General features: G+C 45.9%; 1 protein-coding gene across 3 annotated transcripts in view; it reads left to right on the forward strand.

Moving 5' to 3' along the window:
* Positions 1–17,865, forward strand: part of LOC144768336 (carnosine synthase 1-like) — a 557,293-nt gene that overhangs the window by 508,402 nt on the left and 31,026 nt on the right. For all 3 annotated transcript variants that reach the window (XM_078651937.1, XM_078651927.1, XM_078651919.1), the window contains exon 9: positions 6,441–6,724. In XM_078651937.1, the coding sequence (XP_078508063.1) occupies positions 6,441–6,724 (284 nt within the window). The remainder of the gene's footprint in view (positions 1–6,440; positions 6,725–17,865) is intronic.

The following is a 17,865-nucleotide window of genomic DNA, read 5'->3' on the forward strand; positions in this document are numbered from 1 at the left end:
AGGGGATTGGGCCCTGGTGTTACTGCCCTCTTCCACGCAAAAGTTCAAAGCCGAGTGGAGTGGGCCGTACCGAGTCGTGGAAAGGATCGGCAACACTAGTTACCGACTCCAGATGAACACTAGAAAAAGGCAGGTGTACCACATCAACATGCTGAAGAAGTGGTTGGGGAAACCCCCTAGCGCAATACACCTAGCGGAAGAAGAGAAGACGCCAGGCCCCACCACGATTCCCCAATTGGTCATCAACGAAGATCTCAGACATGAAGAAAAACAGGAATTGATGGGAGTACTGCGGAAACAAGAACGGGTGTTTTCAGACCTTCCCTGAAAAACCACACTGGCTGAACACCAAATAGACACAGACCCGGGTAAGATCGTAAAGATACGCCCCTATCGTATCCCTGAGGCCCGACGACTGGACATACGACGCGAGGTGACCGACATGCTGAAACTCGGGGTAATACGCCCTTCCCGGAGTAACTGGTCCAGCCCGATCGTTCTAATACCCAAACCCGACGGTACAAGAAGATTCTGTATGGACTTCCGAGCCTTGAACGACATCTCCCGATTCGATGCGTATCCCATACCACGGATAGACGAACTCATCGAGAAGCTTGGTGATGCGAAGTATATTAGCACGATAGACCTCACAAAAGGGTACTGGCAGGTTCCTCTACGGGAAGAGGACCGCCACAAAACCGCGTTCTCGACCGCCGAGGGGCACTACGAATTTACGGTGCTACCGTTTGGATTGCACGGCGCCCCCGCTACCTTCCAGAGGCTAATGAACAATGTGCTACATGGCCTGTCCTCATTCACCTCGGCCTATCTGGACGACATTGTGGTGTTTAGCCCCGACTGGGAAACACACCTAGGACACTTGGAGCAAGTGCTGGAAACCCTCGACCAAGCGGGACTGAGGATAAACGCAAAAAAATCTAGGATAGCTTTCCACAAGGTTAAATACCTGGGGTACGTGCTGGGTCATGGACTGATAGAGCCACAGACCGAGAAAGTCAGGGCCATCGCGGAGGCCCCCTTTCCCAACACCAAGAAAGAACTACGGGCGTTTTTGGGGCTGATAGGGTATTACAGACGTTTTATCCCCAACTTTGCACAAATAGCAGCCCCCCTCACGGATGCCCTACAGTCTTCTTTCAAACAGGCAGCGCTGTCGAAACCCACTCCGGTCATGTTGGATGCTTTCACCGAGCTCAAGAAAAGAATCACCTCAACGCCTATACTCAACTCACCGGATTTCTCGCGTCCGTTTTCGCTTCACACAGACGCGTCCGACTACGGGATCGGCGCGGTGCTGTCGCAGGAGGGCTGCGACGGGTTGGATCATCCGATCCTGTTCGTTAGCAGGAAGTTGTTCCCTCGTGAACTCAAATATGCCACTGTGGAGAAAGAGTGTCTGGCTATCCGTTGGGCCGTGGAGAAGCTGGCCTATTACCTTGAGGGCCGTTCCTTCTCGCTATACACGGACCACGCACCTCTTACCTGGATGGCCCGTAACAAGTCCTCCAACGCCAGGGTCATGCGCTGGTTTCTGGCGTTGCAGCCATTCTCGTTCAGGGTGTGCCACAAGCGGGGGGTTGACAACACCGGCGCCGACTTTCTCTCCCGCCACCCACTTCCCGATCGGAAGTGTCCCGTGGAGGAGGTGTGTAGCGGGGTCCCCCTTGAGCGCCCCGCTGTAGGGCGCGACTTGATCACTTGTGACCCCCCTCTTCTCTTCACAGCCTACGCAATATTCAGAGTGGACTGGCCGCGACTCCTACAGCTGCGATGAGGAGGACGCCTGGCCCTTTAACCTACAAGGTGGTGATTCGGAGGAGGGGCCCAGCAGTTGGATAAAGGAGGACGACGCCCAACACCAGGGGTGTCTATACACCGGAAGAGCGGTCAGAGTGGAGCAGAGCGGAGTGGCGGGAAGCAGCGAGGTGGAGAGGAGAAGAGAAGGACGTGAGAGCAGTGAAGAGGAGCGGAGGAGAAAAGGACGCGACGACCGAGAGACCGAGTGGCCAGGCTGTAGCAGGTGGATCAGCGAAGCCAGCCTCACGGACGGAGAAGAGAGGACGACTCGAGAGTGGAGCTGGGAGCAGAACGCAGAGAGCAGCCCTGACCCCGCCTTGCCAACGGGAGGAGCCCCCGAGAGAGCCGAGGACGAGCAGGGAACGCCTGGAGGCCAACACCACGAGCCGCCCAGCCGTACGCCAGGAGGGGTACGGCCCCCAGAGGTACGTAACCGCTTCCTAGGGTGGTTCATAAAAAGAGCCAGACGGCTAACGGACAGGGGGGGAGAAGCCTGAGGGACGGGGCCCAGGGGGACATCACAAGCACCTTTCCTCCTCATTGGTTTAAAAGCACGTACCCGACTGGGTTCACTGTGTGGTGTGCTATCCCTCACTGCCCCTTCCCTGTGCTCACAGCAAAGTACCTGGTACACCTCACTGACATCTGCCTCTCCTTTTGTTCCCCCTGTTGGTGTCGGCGAGGGCGGACAGCACGGAGCCTCCAGAGCCCCCTAGACGGCGGAGTCCTATCAGGAGAAGAGAGGAAGGAGTACTCAGGAAAACTCGCAAGGAGAGAAGCAGATCGCCGAGACGAGCAGCAGTTCGCAAAACCTGTACTGATGCACTGTACGACCAATTAAAAACCGGTATCACAAAAACACGTCTCCTGCCCTTTCCTGGTCCCGCTGTTACAGCCACATAATTACACACCACACAATTACACTCTACTCAATGCAACATAAATACACTCTACATAATACCACACAGTGCCATAAATGTATAAGCTACATAATTATACTGCACTCAATGCAACATACACTCCAAAAAATACCACTCAGTGCCCCCTAATTATGTGCTACATAATTACAGTGCGCTCAATGCAACATACACTCCAAATACCAGTCAGAGCCATATAATTCAACGCCACATAAGTACACTCTACTTAATGCAACATAAATACACTCCACTTTAATACCACACAGAGCCACATCATTATGTGCTACATATTTACAATGCACTCAATGCAACATACAATCCAAATAATACCACTCAGTGCCACATAATTACACGCCACACAATTACACTCTACTGAATACAACATACACTCCCCATAATACCACTCATTGCCACATAATTACACACCACATAATTACACTCTACTGAATGCAAAACACACTCCCCAAATACCACACAGTGCACAGATGTATATGCTACATATTTACACTGCACTCATTGCAACATACACTCCAAATATTACCACTCAGTGCCACATAATTTCACGCCACACAATTACACTCTGCTGAATACAACATAACCTCCTCATAATACCCCTCTGTGTCACATAAGTATATGCTACATAAATACACTGCACTCAATGCACACACACTTCAAATACCACTAAGTGTCACATAATTACACGCCACACAACTACACTCTACTGAATGCAACATACACTCCCCATAATACCACTCAGCGCCACATAATTCCACACCACATAATTACATTCTACTGAATGCAACACACACTCCACACAATACCACTCAGTGCCACATAATTATATGCTACATTATCACACTGCACTCAAAGCAATATACACTCCAAATAACACCACTCAGAGCCACATAATTACACACTACTGTATACAACATACACTCCCCATAATACCACTCAGTGCCACATAATTACACACCACATAACTATACTCTACTGAATGCAACACACACTCCACACCATACCACACATTGCCACATAATTGTATGCTACATAATTACATTGCACTCAATACAACATACACTCCAAACAATATAACTCAGTGCCACATAATTATATGCTATATAATCACACAACACTCCAAACACCACGCAGTGCCACATGATTACACGCCACATAATTACACTCTACTCAATGCAACATAAATACACTCCACATAATACCACTCAGTGCCATATAAATACACACCACATACTTACACTCTACTCAATACAAAAAAACCATTCCACATAATACCACACAGTGCCACAAAATTATATGCTACATAATTACAATGCACTCAATGCAACATTCACTCCAAATAATACCACTCAGTGCCACATAATTACACACCACATAATTACACTCTACTGAATGCAGCATACACTCCACATGAAGCACTACAATTCATTTAGCTCTGCTTCCTCAGCTCTTCCCGAAAAAGAGTGCAATAGGATTGATGTTGTGGGAAAGAAAGTATTTATAACTTCAGCCACTGTCATGAGGGTTGAAAGCACCAGTGTGCTGTAAGGCTTATATAAAAGACAGCTGTGAAATTCTCTCGATCAATTTATTGTGTTGATTCCTTAAGTGGATCGGGAACACTTTCAGGACATCTTCAGGAAGGTTTGATCCCTTCAGACCAAACAATAAGTGCAACAGAGGACAAACAAGATCTGATGCATAGTCCATGGCTGAGACTCATTTCTTTAACCTGCCAGACTCAACAAAAAGTTCTGGATATGACTTTCTTTGGCACCTCCATTTTTTGGAACACATTCTGATAAAAAACTTCAACGCAGGGTAACAAAATATGAAATCCTAAAATTTGCCAGCTTGTAAAAATGAAAATATTGTCCTAAAATCCTCTTCAGGAGGTATAGTAGAGACAAAAAAAATTGCATATTCCCTATTGGAAAAGGCAGGAATTACAGCGCCAAGGGTAACCACAAAAGCAGTTTTGTCAGAGAGAAAATCCCAAGATATGAGGCCTCACAATGAGGGCCTTAGTCAGCTGCAATCACAAAACCTATGTTGGTGGCCAGGGCTTGGAAACTTGACATCTTGGTAATTTTATACCGGAGGCAGGTGCCCTTTAATTGGTTTAAAAGACGAGGATGAGGCAACTAAATTCGCACCTATTACTTTCATTCGACTATTTTAGTGCTAATAAAGGTGGTTCACAGATCTGGAAGGTTAGCCACTTAAACTTCCAAACAGGAGCACAAATTCATAAATTTATTGCAAAAGAATGATCAGCACCCACCATCTATTGTCTAAAGATAGTTTGAGTTACTTAGCGCACAGACTGCATCGAGTTTTTCTTAAAAGGGATTTCTTTATTCACAGTCTTTGTGGGGCATATTATCAAGGGGGTTTATCTCCGCTTTTTTGGCTTTAAAAGCCAAGAAAGCGGAGATAAAATTATCTCTCTATTACCAAGCTGTCGCTAACACCAGTTAGCGACAGCTAATAGGAGATAGCGACCATTTTGGGCCCCGCTTTGCATGTCAGTGATATTTATCACTAATGACATGCAAAGTGGGCGTGCCAAGATGTTAGCGACTGGAAACAGTCGCTAACATTGCTATCTCCTATTACCAACTTTTGGAGATATTCGCGCTAAGCGCGAATATCTCCAAAAGCTAACACCTGCCCTGAGCAGTTCTTAGCCATGTTAACCAATGGGAGGTGGATAACATGGCTAAGAGCATTTGCTCGATAATGCATGAATATCGCGGACTTTTCAGCGATATTCATGCATTGCGGCCGTTTTTTATCGCATTTGCGATAAACCTTGCTAATAGCAAGGTTTATCTGCGATAAAAATCGCCGATGTGCGGCGATAATTTTTGTCTCTAAACAAGTTAGAGACAAAAATTATCTCTATTGGTTGGTAATATGCCCCTGTGTTCTTTAAATAAAATGTTTCTTGAACTTCAATACTGCCGTATTACACTGCTTACTGGTTCTGATGCTGACACAGGCTTGGACATAATATGCCAACAATGGCACAACTAATTGGATCGTGAGATTGATAAATATGAAGACAAGATACTATATCATCATTAGCAATAGACATATGCTAAAGAAAAGATTTGACATCTTGGAATGGTTGCATTGGACACCACGCTGTGCCTTTGAGAATCTATCAACACCTCTAGCCAATATAAATGTCAACAAACCTTAAAGCCCTGAAGAAGTCTTTGTTAAGAGACAAAATACGGAGGCTACATTGAGATTTAAGGAAGAAATATTTTAGTAAAGGAACGAGAAGGCTGTGAATAAAGAGATCCCTTTAAAAAAAAAACTCAATAGAGCCTGTACACTATGTACCTTAATCTATCTGTGATATGTATATACTTTACATAATCGATGGCACTGATCATTCTTTTTCAAAGCCCGTTAAATGATAAACATCTTTACTGGTTAAGTATAAAGCAAAATGCGTGACTTAAAGCACTGTGGACATGGATGTAGGTAAAGTGAATGACTGTATGTCTAGTTCAAGTACTAATAATGGTTCAGATCTTGTACACCATGGAAAAGGTGAGGAGTCCATCCACTGATACAGGCACCTTCAGGCAAAAAAGAACTACATGGTAATTAGATCTCATTCAAATATTTCTATTTGAGGTTGTTCCATCTGATCCTTCTTTGTTCTCATCCTAGGTGTTGACTTCATATTGACCTGTGTGGACCAGATCATAACTCCCATTGCTGTAGGTGTGAACTGTCACCTCTGCCTGAACACCTGTGGGGATTTTGAATCAATGAACCGCTCCCTGCTGTCGCCAGCATGTGCGGGGTCAGAGTCTGCTTCAAGCCTGCTGATTCAGACTATGGTGAAGAGATCCCAGTACTACATTATGGAGGGAAAGGAGGTCCTCGTCATAGGAGCTGGCGGTATCAGCAAGAAGTACATCTGGGAGTCAACCAGAGATTACAAGATCAAAGTGAGACTGATGTTCTGTCTTCGTCTTCTCTTACGTATTTGGTGCACTTTGAGCTATACAGAGTACATTGTGTTTGAATGGATCTTCAAAGTGCTTACATCCTAGTGTAATCAAGTGATTTTTGTGATCTATCTCAACAAAAACTCCATCTCCCAAAGCTGGGATTAGATATTAGATATGTTGACTTCAGACCTCAGTCCTCAGCAGATCTCAACTTTGTCACATCAGGATTTTCAGCCAGCAATTCTACTATCCAGCTATAGGTCTCACTGTTGGACCTCAGCTTTATCAGTTTGAACACAGAGTAGAATCCAGACCTCTGGAGACCACTGGGTTACTACCTGGGAATACAGGCCAGAAGTTCTGATTTTGACTTCAGACCTGAGCTCTCAACTGTAGACCTGCCCATGAGTCACCCACGCATGCCATAGGCACTTGCATTATCCAAAGATCTTGCACCTATATACATGTATAACCACACTCCAGAGCAGGAATGAGATCAAATCTGACTTGACTCTAGCTCTTAGCTTTCACCACTTGAGCTAAACTGTTGCCAGAACCCAGGTAGTTCTGGAACTTTATCTGAACCATTGTTAGTAAAATAAACTTACCCCAGCACTGGGAAGCCAATTTAGGCACCACACTTTGCAGCTCTAAGCGTCTCATTAATAGTTGTTGCACTGCCCGAGAGGCTGGATTAGTGCCCAAGAACCCGGAGGAGGCCTGGGCTGTTCTCTCCCAAGCAGTGGCAGATGGCAGAGATGCAGCAAAATTCACAATCTGCTGTGAACCGGATATCACTGACTCACTGGGCAGAGCGATGGATGAGTCTGTAGCTCTTCGGCACCATACCTGGTTGAGTACATCTGGTTTTGAGGGGGATGTTCAGTCAACTCTGCTGAACATCTTTTTCGATGGCTGTCACCTTTTTGGTAACAAGGCAGACTCGGCGCTGGAGCGCTTTAAGGATTCTCGGACTATGACCAGATCCTTGGTCCTCGCTGCATCCTCCAGTCCGCCACAGTCTGCTTTTCACCCCTTTTGTGGGTACAGAAGTAGCACCCCACCACGTCCGGCCCATTCAACCATCGGCCCATGCAAGCTGCCCAGCCCCTGCGTGGCCGTGGACGTGGGACCCAGCGACACCGGTCTGGGAACCAGCGAGCTGGCCAGTCCACCCTTTCCCCCGATACAGCAGCCTCCAAACCCTCATAGTCTGACCTTTCAGGCCCATCAACGGCCAGTGGGTGGGAGGATTCACCATCACTTCCCCCACTGGCAATCCATCATGTCATACAGGATTGGTTTTGCAGATAGTTCAGGGGCTACTCCCTCCCTTTCGAAACTACCCCTCCGTCAATTCCACCGTCTTTAGATCGCATGTCGGAGGATCATTTGGCACTTCTCTACCAGGAAGTCTTAGCTCTCTTGGCCAAGGGAGCTATTGAGAGGGTACCTGTGCCAGAAATTGGTCGTGGTAGCTATTCCCGCTACTTTCTGGTGTCCAAGAAGGACAAAGGCTGTGTCTTATCCTGGACCTCAAAATGCTAACCTTGGCTCAGGTCCTATATGCCCTTAACTCGGGTTGGTGGTGTTGGACTTGCAGGACGCTTATTTCTGCTTCCCTGTTCTGCCAGCACACAGACGTTACCTATGGTTCACGGTAGGCCATGAGCATTTTCAGTTCACTGTGCTCCCTTTCGACCTTGCGGTGGTCGCAGCTCATCTGCACAGATCAGGGGTCCCCGTCTTCCCCTATTTCAACAACTGGCTTTTGAAAGTGGGCTCGCCCAGGCTGTCATCTCCCACCTCCAGACCACAGTCAACCTCTTACTTTTGCAGGGGTTCACAATCAATGTGCTGAAGTCACGCCTGACTCCCTCTCAGTCACTCCCTTTCATCTGAGCTGTTGTGGATACAGTACAGTTGTGGGCCCATCCTCCCGAGCAGTGAATCCCGGGATATTCGGGCTATTAAGCTGATGTTTAAGTCTCTATTCTGGAGAATGACCCTGAGGCTGCAGGGTCACATGGCTTCCTGCTGGTGGATCATGCCAGATGGCATATGGGGGCTCTGTAGTGGGACCTGAAGGTTCAGTGGGCGCAGCATCAGGGGAATCTTTCTTACTACGTCCCGATCTAGCAGGGAACTGCTCAACAACTGCAGTGGTGGTTAACGAACCAGGTTGGGTCAGAGGCGGATCCCTCTCCCTTCCCCAAGCAGAACTCATGGTGGTGACCGATGCATCACTCCTTGGATAGGACACAACTTGGGAGAGGCGGAGATCAGAGGAGTCTGGTCTCCGGCAGAGTCTGGACTCCATATCAACCTGTTGGAGCTCCAGGCGAATCGCTTGGCACTGAAAGATTTTGCTTAAGTTTGTCTTAAGACAAACTTAAGACAGACTTAAGACAAAATCCTAACTTCTGTGAATACCAAAAGTAGTAAGTAGATTCTGTAAATGTCAAAAGTAGTAAGTGCATTCTGTGAATACCAAAATAGTAGTAAGTTTAGGATTGAGTCTTAAGTTCATTCTGTGAATCGGGCCCTGACTGTTTATTCTTGTTGTGGACTAGTATGAGTGAGGAAACAAAAAGGTATGTCTTGCTCCCATGATTCCTGAGAGAGTCGGAAGTGTTGTGCTCCGGGTTGTCTAATCATTTGTAGCTGCGGGATTATGTAGGAGAACAAATGAGACACTATAGCTAGTCGGTTTTGGGATTGAGGGTACTGAGGCGGTAGGAAGGCTTAGCCCCTATACACCGAAGTCCTGTTTTCCTGTCTGGTTCTTATCTGCAAGAATCCTTAGTAGTGCTTGTGCTAGTCCACAAACCCCTCACTTCTGTTTCTGGACACGGTTTTGATGGAGTATCCTCCTATTCTGTTGTTTTATAGATTTTTCAAGCTTGAATTTTAAAGGGTTGTTTGCTTTCTTTATTAGCCCATTTTTACGCTGACACACATAGGTTGTCATTCTTTTTGGTTTATCACGTGGTGGTCATATTTACCCCCAACCGCGCTCCTCTTACAGCTTATTTGAATTTGCATGAGGGTCCCTAATGGAGGGGCTCCTCTTAGTTTTATAGTTGAGGTGGACGCTGCTTACCGGTTTGAGGTATTTTATTATTGGGTCACTTTTCCCACAGTGGATGGACAGGATAATTTCTTTCATGAATATACCACCACCGCTCTTCCGCGGGATTACCGACCATATAGAATTCTTGAAGTTCCACTAACAGCATGGCAGCATATCATTTGCTTTAATGGCGCCCTACCACAACCTGGGACTGCGGTCCATTTAGGACCACTGTCAATTGTTGGGGCCCCTTGGCCCGGTTTGGCTGGGTATACCCAGCATCCAAATTATCTTAATGGTCCTATTGCAGAGCTACGCGTATTGCACACTTAGTTAATGTGAATTGATTTTTAATATAGCGCTAATCACCGACGGGCCTCTAAGTGCTTTTGAGAGAGTTGCCAGAGATCGTGAAACGTGTGCATGGCTGCACAGTGAAGCACATTTGCGCAGTGTCCAGGGCCTCCCTGAACAGGAATGTTTTAAGTTGTTTCTTGAATGGGAGGAGAGCCTTCCTTGCGCAAGTAGTCTGGCAATTGGTTCCAAAGTTGCGGAAGCAGGACTGAAATGGCTCTGCCCCCTTTGGATGCGGTGTTGCATCCTGGGGTAGCAAGGCAGCTGGCTTCTGTAGACCGCAGCATACGGCCCGGAAGTTCGGAACATAGTTCTTCAGGCGTTCCTTAATGTAAATGAAATGAAATGAAATGAAATGAAATAAAGTATTTATAGAGCGCACGGTGGCCAAACGGCTTCCTGGCGCCGGAGCTTTGCCGTAGATCGCTTTGTGGGCAATGGAGAGACCCTTGAATTTAGCTCTTTGCTTGATGGGGAGCCAGTGCAATTATCACAACAGAGGAGAAGCGTGGGACCATCTTGGCAGCTTGAAGATCAATCTGGCTGCGTTGTTCAGAACCACATGTAATTTATTGATAAGCTTTTGATGAAGGCCGTTGTATAAGGCATTGCCGTAATCCAGTCTGAAGACAATAGTGGCCAATACGATCGTTTGTAGGGAGGCAATTGAGAGGAGGGGAACACGTTTCCATAGTTGTCTCATGATCCTTGTACAAGTACCGGCCATTGTGGTGACTTGGTTATTCATGGAGAGCTCTGAGTCAATTTTAATGCCTAGGCTTTTCACGATGTGGGCTGGTGTGGGGGTAGCACCCAGCTCCTGGGGCCAAAAACAATCGCTCCAGGGGTTGCCTTTTGTAGGGATCACAAGAACCTTTGTTTAATCAGGGTTGATTTTCAGTGCATTGGTGGTCATCCAATTTACTGTGAATCTAAGGATGTTTTGAGCCACATCCTGGGCATAGGGGGATTTGTCGATCCGGAGGATGAGCTGGGTGTCGTCCGCATAGTTGAAAACACGGCAGTCCATGCGAGCTAGGGCTGTCACAAGAGGCTGTAAATAGATCCTCTGGGAACGCTCCATCGGGAAGGATTCTAGACACTGATGTGTTATTCCATGAATACGCAGGCCCGTTAATCGATCCAGCAGCTGGGAATGGTTGACTGTATCGAACGCCGCTGATAGGTCTAATAAAATCAGGGCGCTCAGTTTTATTGTCAGCCATCATTCTGAGGTAATCAAGAACAGAAAGCATTAATACATGTACATGGAGCTGTTATACAGTTCATGTTACACAACATGCAGATGGGACAACCTGGTGTTGCTGAATAACCACCGAGTCCTGTTGGTGTGACTATTAGTCCTGTCATGATAAATTCCATGATGGGCAAACGTCTGCTAAATATGGACGAATATTCTTATTGGTTTGCTAAAAAATTTGAGCAACTCATAGCTGTTTTTCCAAATAACACACCTGTGGAGAAACACAGGATTTTAACCATGAGTTTATGTGAAGGCCTTGTTCCCGAGTTGGCTGAATATAACACTTTGGGTAGAGTGTTTGCTGTGGTATACTCAATGTGTTTTGGCACCCCATCCAAGACAGTTCTACCTTCTGTGATCAAGTGTGTTCAGGATGACCATGGAGCTGAAGCGAATCTAGAGTTAGGAATGAGACTAGTGGAAGTGTTTTGATATTGTTTGCGATATGATCCGTGCAAAAGTAAAGGGAGATGCAGTAAGCTTGCAAGTGGCCCATCGCTTAGAGGCTTTAGCTGATGCAGACAAACAGCGCAAATTACCAAAGATTATTTCAAATGCTTATAAAAAATTAAAGCGCAATATTCTGGGGATTAAACCTTTTGCTCAATCCCAAACGCAGACACAAAATCAGCAAAAAGCCCAAACTGAAAAGAAAGGGTGACCGTTCTTTCCTAAAAAGAACTGGAAAAATAAAAAACAAGGCCAGCAACAACCAAAGCAAGGTTTGAGTACTGATTCACTGACATCTGAAGCCTCTGAGCGAAATTATGATGTGCTTGATTGTGCGAAAATTAAGACTCCTGACAGATTTCAAGTCCCTGATCAACGCTCTCCTCATTCTTTACAGGACACATCGGACTCTCAAGGCAATGGTGGCAAGCATTAGGAGCGCAGCAAAGGGGCGAAAGGGACGACACCAACTTCAACAGTTTGACGTCCAAGCCAAACAAGAGGGATTTGCTCATTTTAGAGCCCCGTATCAAAAGAGAAAAGTTGCTGCATTGACAGCGAAGTATGCCTCAGACTGTGAGAACACGACTTCTAGACTGGACATGGGCAGTGATACTGCTCGACAGCGCAGGCGAGGTTACCATGATGCGGGAGGCACTGCGTCTCTGACTGGAGGCGAGAACAAATGATGCGTTCATTACAGTTGAAACAGCAGATACTCTAGTTGCCCGCCCGTATAGATTTATGAATTGGTCCTCCAAATTGAAGGTGATATACAACGTACAATAAAGGCGGTCGTTTGGGAAAATCTCACTTCTTCAATGACATTTTGTTGACAGAGGCAGATTGGCCTCCACCATTTGCTTTGGCTGCCTCTAGGGGGGAGGACGTGATACTTCTGATTCTTTCACCATACGTCCCTCAAGGAGGCTAAACAGGCAAATGCATCGGAGTGGGCGTTGGCCCTACTCCCCGCAGTGTACCTTAATCAGGTGTGCTGGGATAAAGATTCACCGGCACATGAGAACCTGTTAAAGTCTATGCCACAGGCCCACCCGCAGTATCCTATCAGACGGGAAGCGAAGATTCCTGTTTTCGACATTCTGACACAATTGAAATATCAGGGTGTAATTGAATCATGTGTTTCCCCGATGAATAATCATCTTTTTCCGGTATCGAAACCTGTCAGTTCGTATCATATGGTGTTGGATTATCTAAATTTAAATAGTCACTGTCATACTTTTGCAGTACACAACACACACAGCTCTGCATTGGTGAACAGTATTGTTCGTAAAAAATACAAAACAACACTGGATATAGCCAATGGTTTCTATTGTAACAACCTGGCTCCTGTGAGCCGTGACATGACAGCATTCACCACCATCGGAAATCAGAAAATATCTGTGCGTTTACCTATGGGATATAAGAATAGCGGTCCAAATGGTGATTCTGAAGGAACACTCGCTAGCGCGGGGAAAACGCATTCTTATGGTTTCACCTATCCCTGCTTTAGAAGCAGTGACTAAGGCTAGTGTACCGAACTCTAAAGCTTTACATACCCGTTGGATACAATGGGCTACTCTGACATCGGCTAATGTAATTTTTATCTCTTATCCTGCTCTTGAGACACAGGAGTTTTTACAGTATGAACATGTTCATCCTCTTCTGTTGTTGTTACTTCCTTTGAATGAATACAAATGTATAATTTATACCGATGGCTAGGCTCAACCGGCCATCGGGTCCAAACACACTTATTCAGCAGCTTGAGTTATTGTGGCTGGGTCAATAGTAAATGGTGAGTTTAAATCTTCCATAGCTCAAACACAGGCACTCAGAGACTGTAAGGCGCAAATGGCAGAGCTGCATGCTCTTGTTTTGGCTCTGGAGTTTGCCGACCCTAATGTGAAGACTCAAATCAAATCAAATCAAAATATCTTTATTTAGATATAAACATATATCTTTAAAAGAAGTTACAAAATTCACATTGTGTAGTTACTGTAAAAAAGCGAAGAGAAACATGTAACAGACAATTAGCCAGCCGTAATAAAAGTAGAGATAATCCACTCTTGGACCTCCTTGTTCCATGACAGTTTAAAATAAAAATAAAAACACAGGGTGATAATGATGAGAGAAAGAATAGGTTAAAACATATTGTGCACGATACTTTTCCCATCAACCCTTTTGTGAAATACCCGTTGTCAATGGTACCGTACATGTGCAAGACAACCAGCAGTCCTAAATCACTATGTTAAGGTTTAATTTTTTCCCCCCTCAAAATTAAAAACTGTTGTGGGGTACATCAAGGTTAAGAGAGTGTTGGGGGGGCGCATTAGCAGGACCCATTTTGGTTAAACTTGCGGTGTGCCAGCTGAATGAATTTTGTGAGTTTTATATTTAAAACAGTATTTTCGGGGTTCAAAGCCACCATAATTGCTTGCCTACAGGACCGGACGCCCTGCTTATTCCATTCCGCTTTAAGTTTGGACCTGCGTTTGGAGTTAAGGGCTGGGCAGAGGCAGACCACATGCAGCAGAGTTTCAGCTGCTTTGCCACATCCTCTGCAAGTTAGATCCTGTCCGTGCGTCGCCATGTGGGTAGGTCTTGCAGGAAACGCCAATCACCCATTCTGATAGCGGTAAAACTACGTTTGAGATACAATGTGTATGTGCTGGCCAAGTAAGAGGCAGGGGCTAGCCGACTGTATGATTTTAAAAGAGCCCAAGCGTGGCTGCGTTTCGAAAAATGTGCTTTATCTATGATGAGGGATTTCATTCTTACACATTTTTTAATCCCCATTTTAAAAGCTGTCTGACTGGGGTTAAGGGCCCATAAATCACTCGCTGACATTTGCTGAATTGCGTCCTTAAAGAGGCGACCGAACGTTCCACCCGAATTTATCTGGGAGATTTCTAACCAGACTAGGGATTCTAGTGTGCCAGGGTCCGCCTGCCTCAGTTTGTGACAGAGGTTCAGGTATACCCCGATATCAGAGGCGTCATAGTTTAATAGTTCCATCTCTAGTCTTATCTGTACAGCAGATGCGGACTTTGGTAGCTGGAGAACCTTTTTGTAAATTTTAGTCGTGTGCCTATTCAAAGCGGTGTTCAATTTACCCCTGAATGTCCCCATGCCATATGATAAAGTGGGGCCAATTTTAGCTCTCATTACTTCTAAAAGAGGCAATAGTGTTGGACCTGAGAGTTTTTTAGAGAGCTTGCCTAGTGACACCGCAAGGGTCGTAGCTTTGACTGTGATCTCACGACGCTGTTTTGAAAGATTGCGTCTAGAATCCAGATGGACACCTAGGTATTTGTACAACTGATCTGTGACGAGGCGTACGTTGTTAAATGACCACCCGCCACCAGTGTAACGTTTCTTACCAAAGGGGACGACTTGCGTTTTCTTTAAATTGACCTCTAGCTGGTTCATGGTCGTGTAACTGAGCAGTTTGTCGAGGAGCCTTTGTAGCCCAACCCTCGTAAGACTGAAGAGAACCAGAATCATCGGCATACAATAGGTTGCTCAATGCCAGGCCTCCTACCTTTGACTATTTGTATCATCCACGGTCATCGGCAGATCTGCTATGAACAGGTTGAAGGGAAGGGGGGCCAGCACACATCCCTGCTTCACGCCCCTAGTTGTCATAATTTCCCGCGAGAGATGTGTGCCGGACCCCAGCTTCACCCGGACCCAGGTGTGGGACTGTAGTTGGATAATAGCCTCTAACAAAGATTCTGGAATCCCCCACTTACTTAGTTTTACCCATAACTGCCCTGGGGACTCTATCAAATGCTGCTTTGAAATCGACAAAGCAGCAGAACACTGACCTGGATGCTAAAAAAGCTTTGTCTACAATGGTTGATACTGCTAATTAGTCCTGGTCCCTGAATTAGCAGTAAACCCTGTTTGATTCATCGGCATCAGGTTGTGGTCTTTTACCCGTAGCCTCAAGTCATCCAAAAGTAGGCCTGCGTAGTGCTTGGCCTCGATGTCCAAAAGAGCGATGAGTCTATAGTTATTGGGTTAGGCGCGTGATCCTGATTTGTGAATTGGGTGGATGATAGCACCCCGCCATGAGTCCGGGATTGTAGCTGTTCGCAAAGCGTAGTTGAAGAGGTTTGTTAGCGTGCCAGACCAAAAGGCAATGCCCGATTTAAACAGGCTCTGTGGCTATTCACTAATGTGAAGACTCTGATTGTGTGCGATTCTTACTACTGTGTCCAGTATTACAATAACAACTTGTTCTTTTGGTCTCAAAATGATTTTCGTGACTCCAAGGGCCGCGTAATAAAGCATAAGATTGGAAGAGCTTTAGAAGCGTCTGCCGCTCACACAGGTTATTCATACCCTTGGCCATCAGCGCATGGGAGCACATGCTGTTGGTAATTCTTTGGCTGATGAGGCAGCCAAATCGGCCATAGCCACGTGTTCCGTTGCAGCAGTTACAAGATCCATGACTAAAATTGATTATACAATTTTGGCAGCTTATGCTCCTACGAAGAAGGGAACAGCATATCCGCAGGGATTCCTTTCTAAATATTCTTATCATTTGTCTCCCGAACAAGTTCCTTATGCTACAATACCGTCAGTTGGGGATCGACTGATTCCCAACATGGAATGCATGGAACGCAGACTTTCTTTGATGATAGCAGTACATGAAGGTATAGCATCTACACATGCTGGTGTGTCTGCAACCGTTTTGAGTCTACAACAATGTTATTGGTAGTGTGGTTTATATAAGCAAACTCGTAGTTATATGCTATCTTGTGATATCTGTCAGCAAATTAAGCCGTCTATTGTTGCACATCCACCTCAGACACAGCTTTGTATATCGAACTAGCCGTTTGGCTGCATATGTCTTCATCACTGCGGTCCATTGACATCTGATACTGCAAACAAATATATTTGTGTTGCAGTCGATTTGTGCACTAGATTCCTATGGGTTTTGCCACAGCACAGTGCTGACGCTCGAAATGTCACATGAGATTTGCATGTCTTTGTCTGGACTTTTGTCTGTGGCAGATTCCCTTCTGACCAAGGTCCAGCGTTTGCCTCAAAGGCGTACAAGGATGCGACAAAGTTATTGGGGGTGCTAGTGCAGTTTTCATCTCGATACAGGCCTGAGGGCAATTCTATAGTGGCGCGAATGAACTGTGACTTAAAGCAATCTTTGACAGCTAGAGGGATATTATCAAGGACTGCAGATAACTATCGCCATTGCAAGTTAATGTTAATGCTAATGTTATGGGGCATTTGTACAAGCGCACAGCTACTACAAGGAGTGTCCTGGCGCTAAGGAAAGTGACAAAGACCCTAGAAAGAGCGACACCCGTAATTCACCACTCATACATAGATCACATTATTGCTGAAACAGCCAGGTCTTAAGTTCGCGTCTGAAGCTCAAGAGCTCAGTTTCTTGTCTCAAGGTTAAAGGCAGCGAGTTCCAAAGGATGCTCACTACCACCTGGGAGGAGCGCCCCCCCTTCCTTACCCTACAGAATTTCGGCATTAACAACAAATGTTGGGTAGATGACCTCAAGATCCTAGCTGGAGTGTAGGGAATAATTATTTTACTAATAAACTGTGCCCCACTGTTGTGCAACGCCTTAAAGGCTAATTTGAAATCAACTCTGTTTTTTACTGATAGCCAGTGCAGTGATCGCAAGTGGCTCGTCATGTGTGTTCTAGGCCCAACCACAGAAGTTGCTCTAGCGGCCGAATTTTGAACAACCTGAAGACGGTTCAATAAGTACTTCGGGATTCCTAAATAAAGCACATTCACATAGTCCAGCCTAGACATTATCAGGGCTTGGACCACCGTCTTTCTATGGGCCAGTGGCAGTAGTGGGAGGACATTTCTCATCATTTTTAACAATCTAAAGCATGTACCAGCCACAGCCTGTACCTGTGACTTCATGGAAAGATCAGAATCCAGCATAACTCCAAAATTTTGGGCTGGAAGTGGCCGGTTGGTCCTGAGGCCACCACTTCCGCCAT

This window comes from Lissotriton helveticus, chromosome 1_1, assembly GCF_964261635.1.
Source record: "Lissotriton helveticus chromosome 1_1, aLisHel1.1, whole genome shotgun sequence".
Taxonomy (NCBI): Eukaryota; Metazoa; Chordata; class Amphibia; order Caudata; family Salamandridae; genus Lissotriton; species Lissotriton helveticus.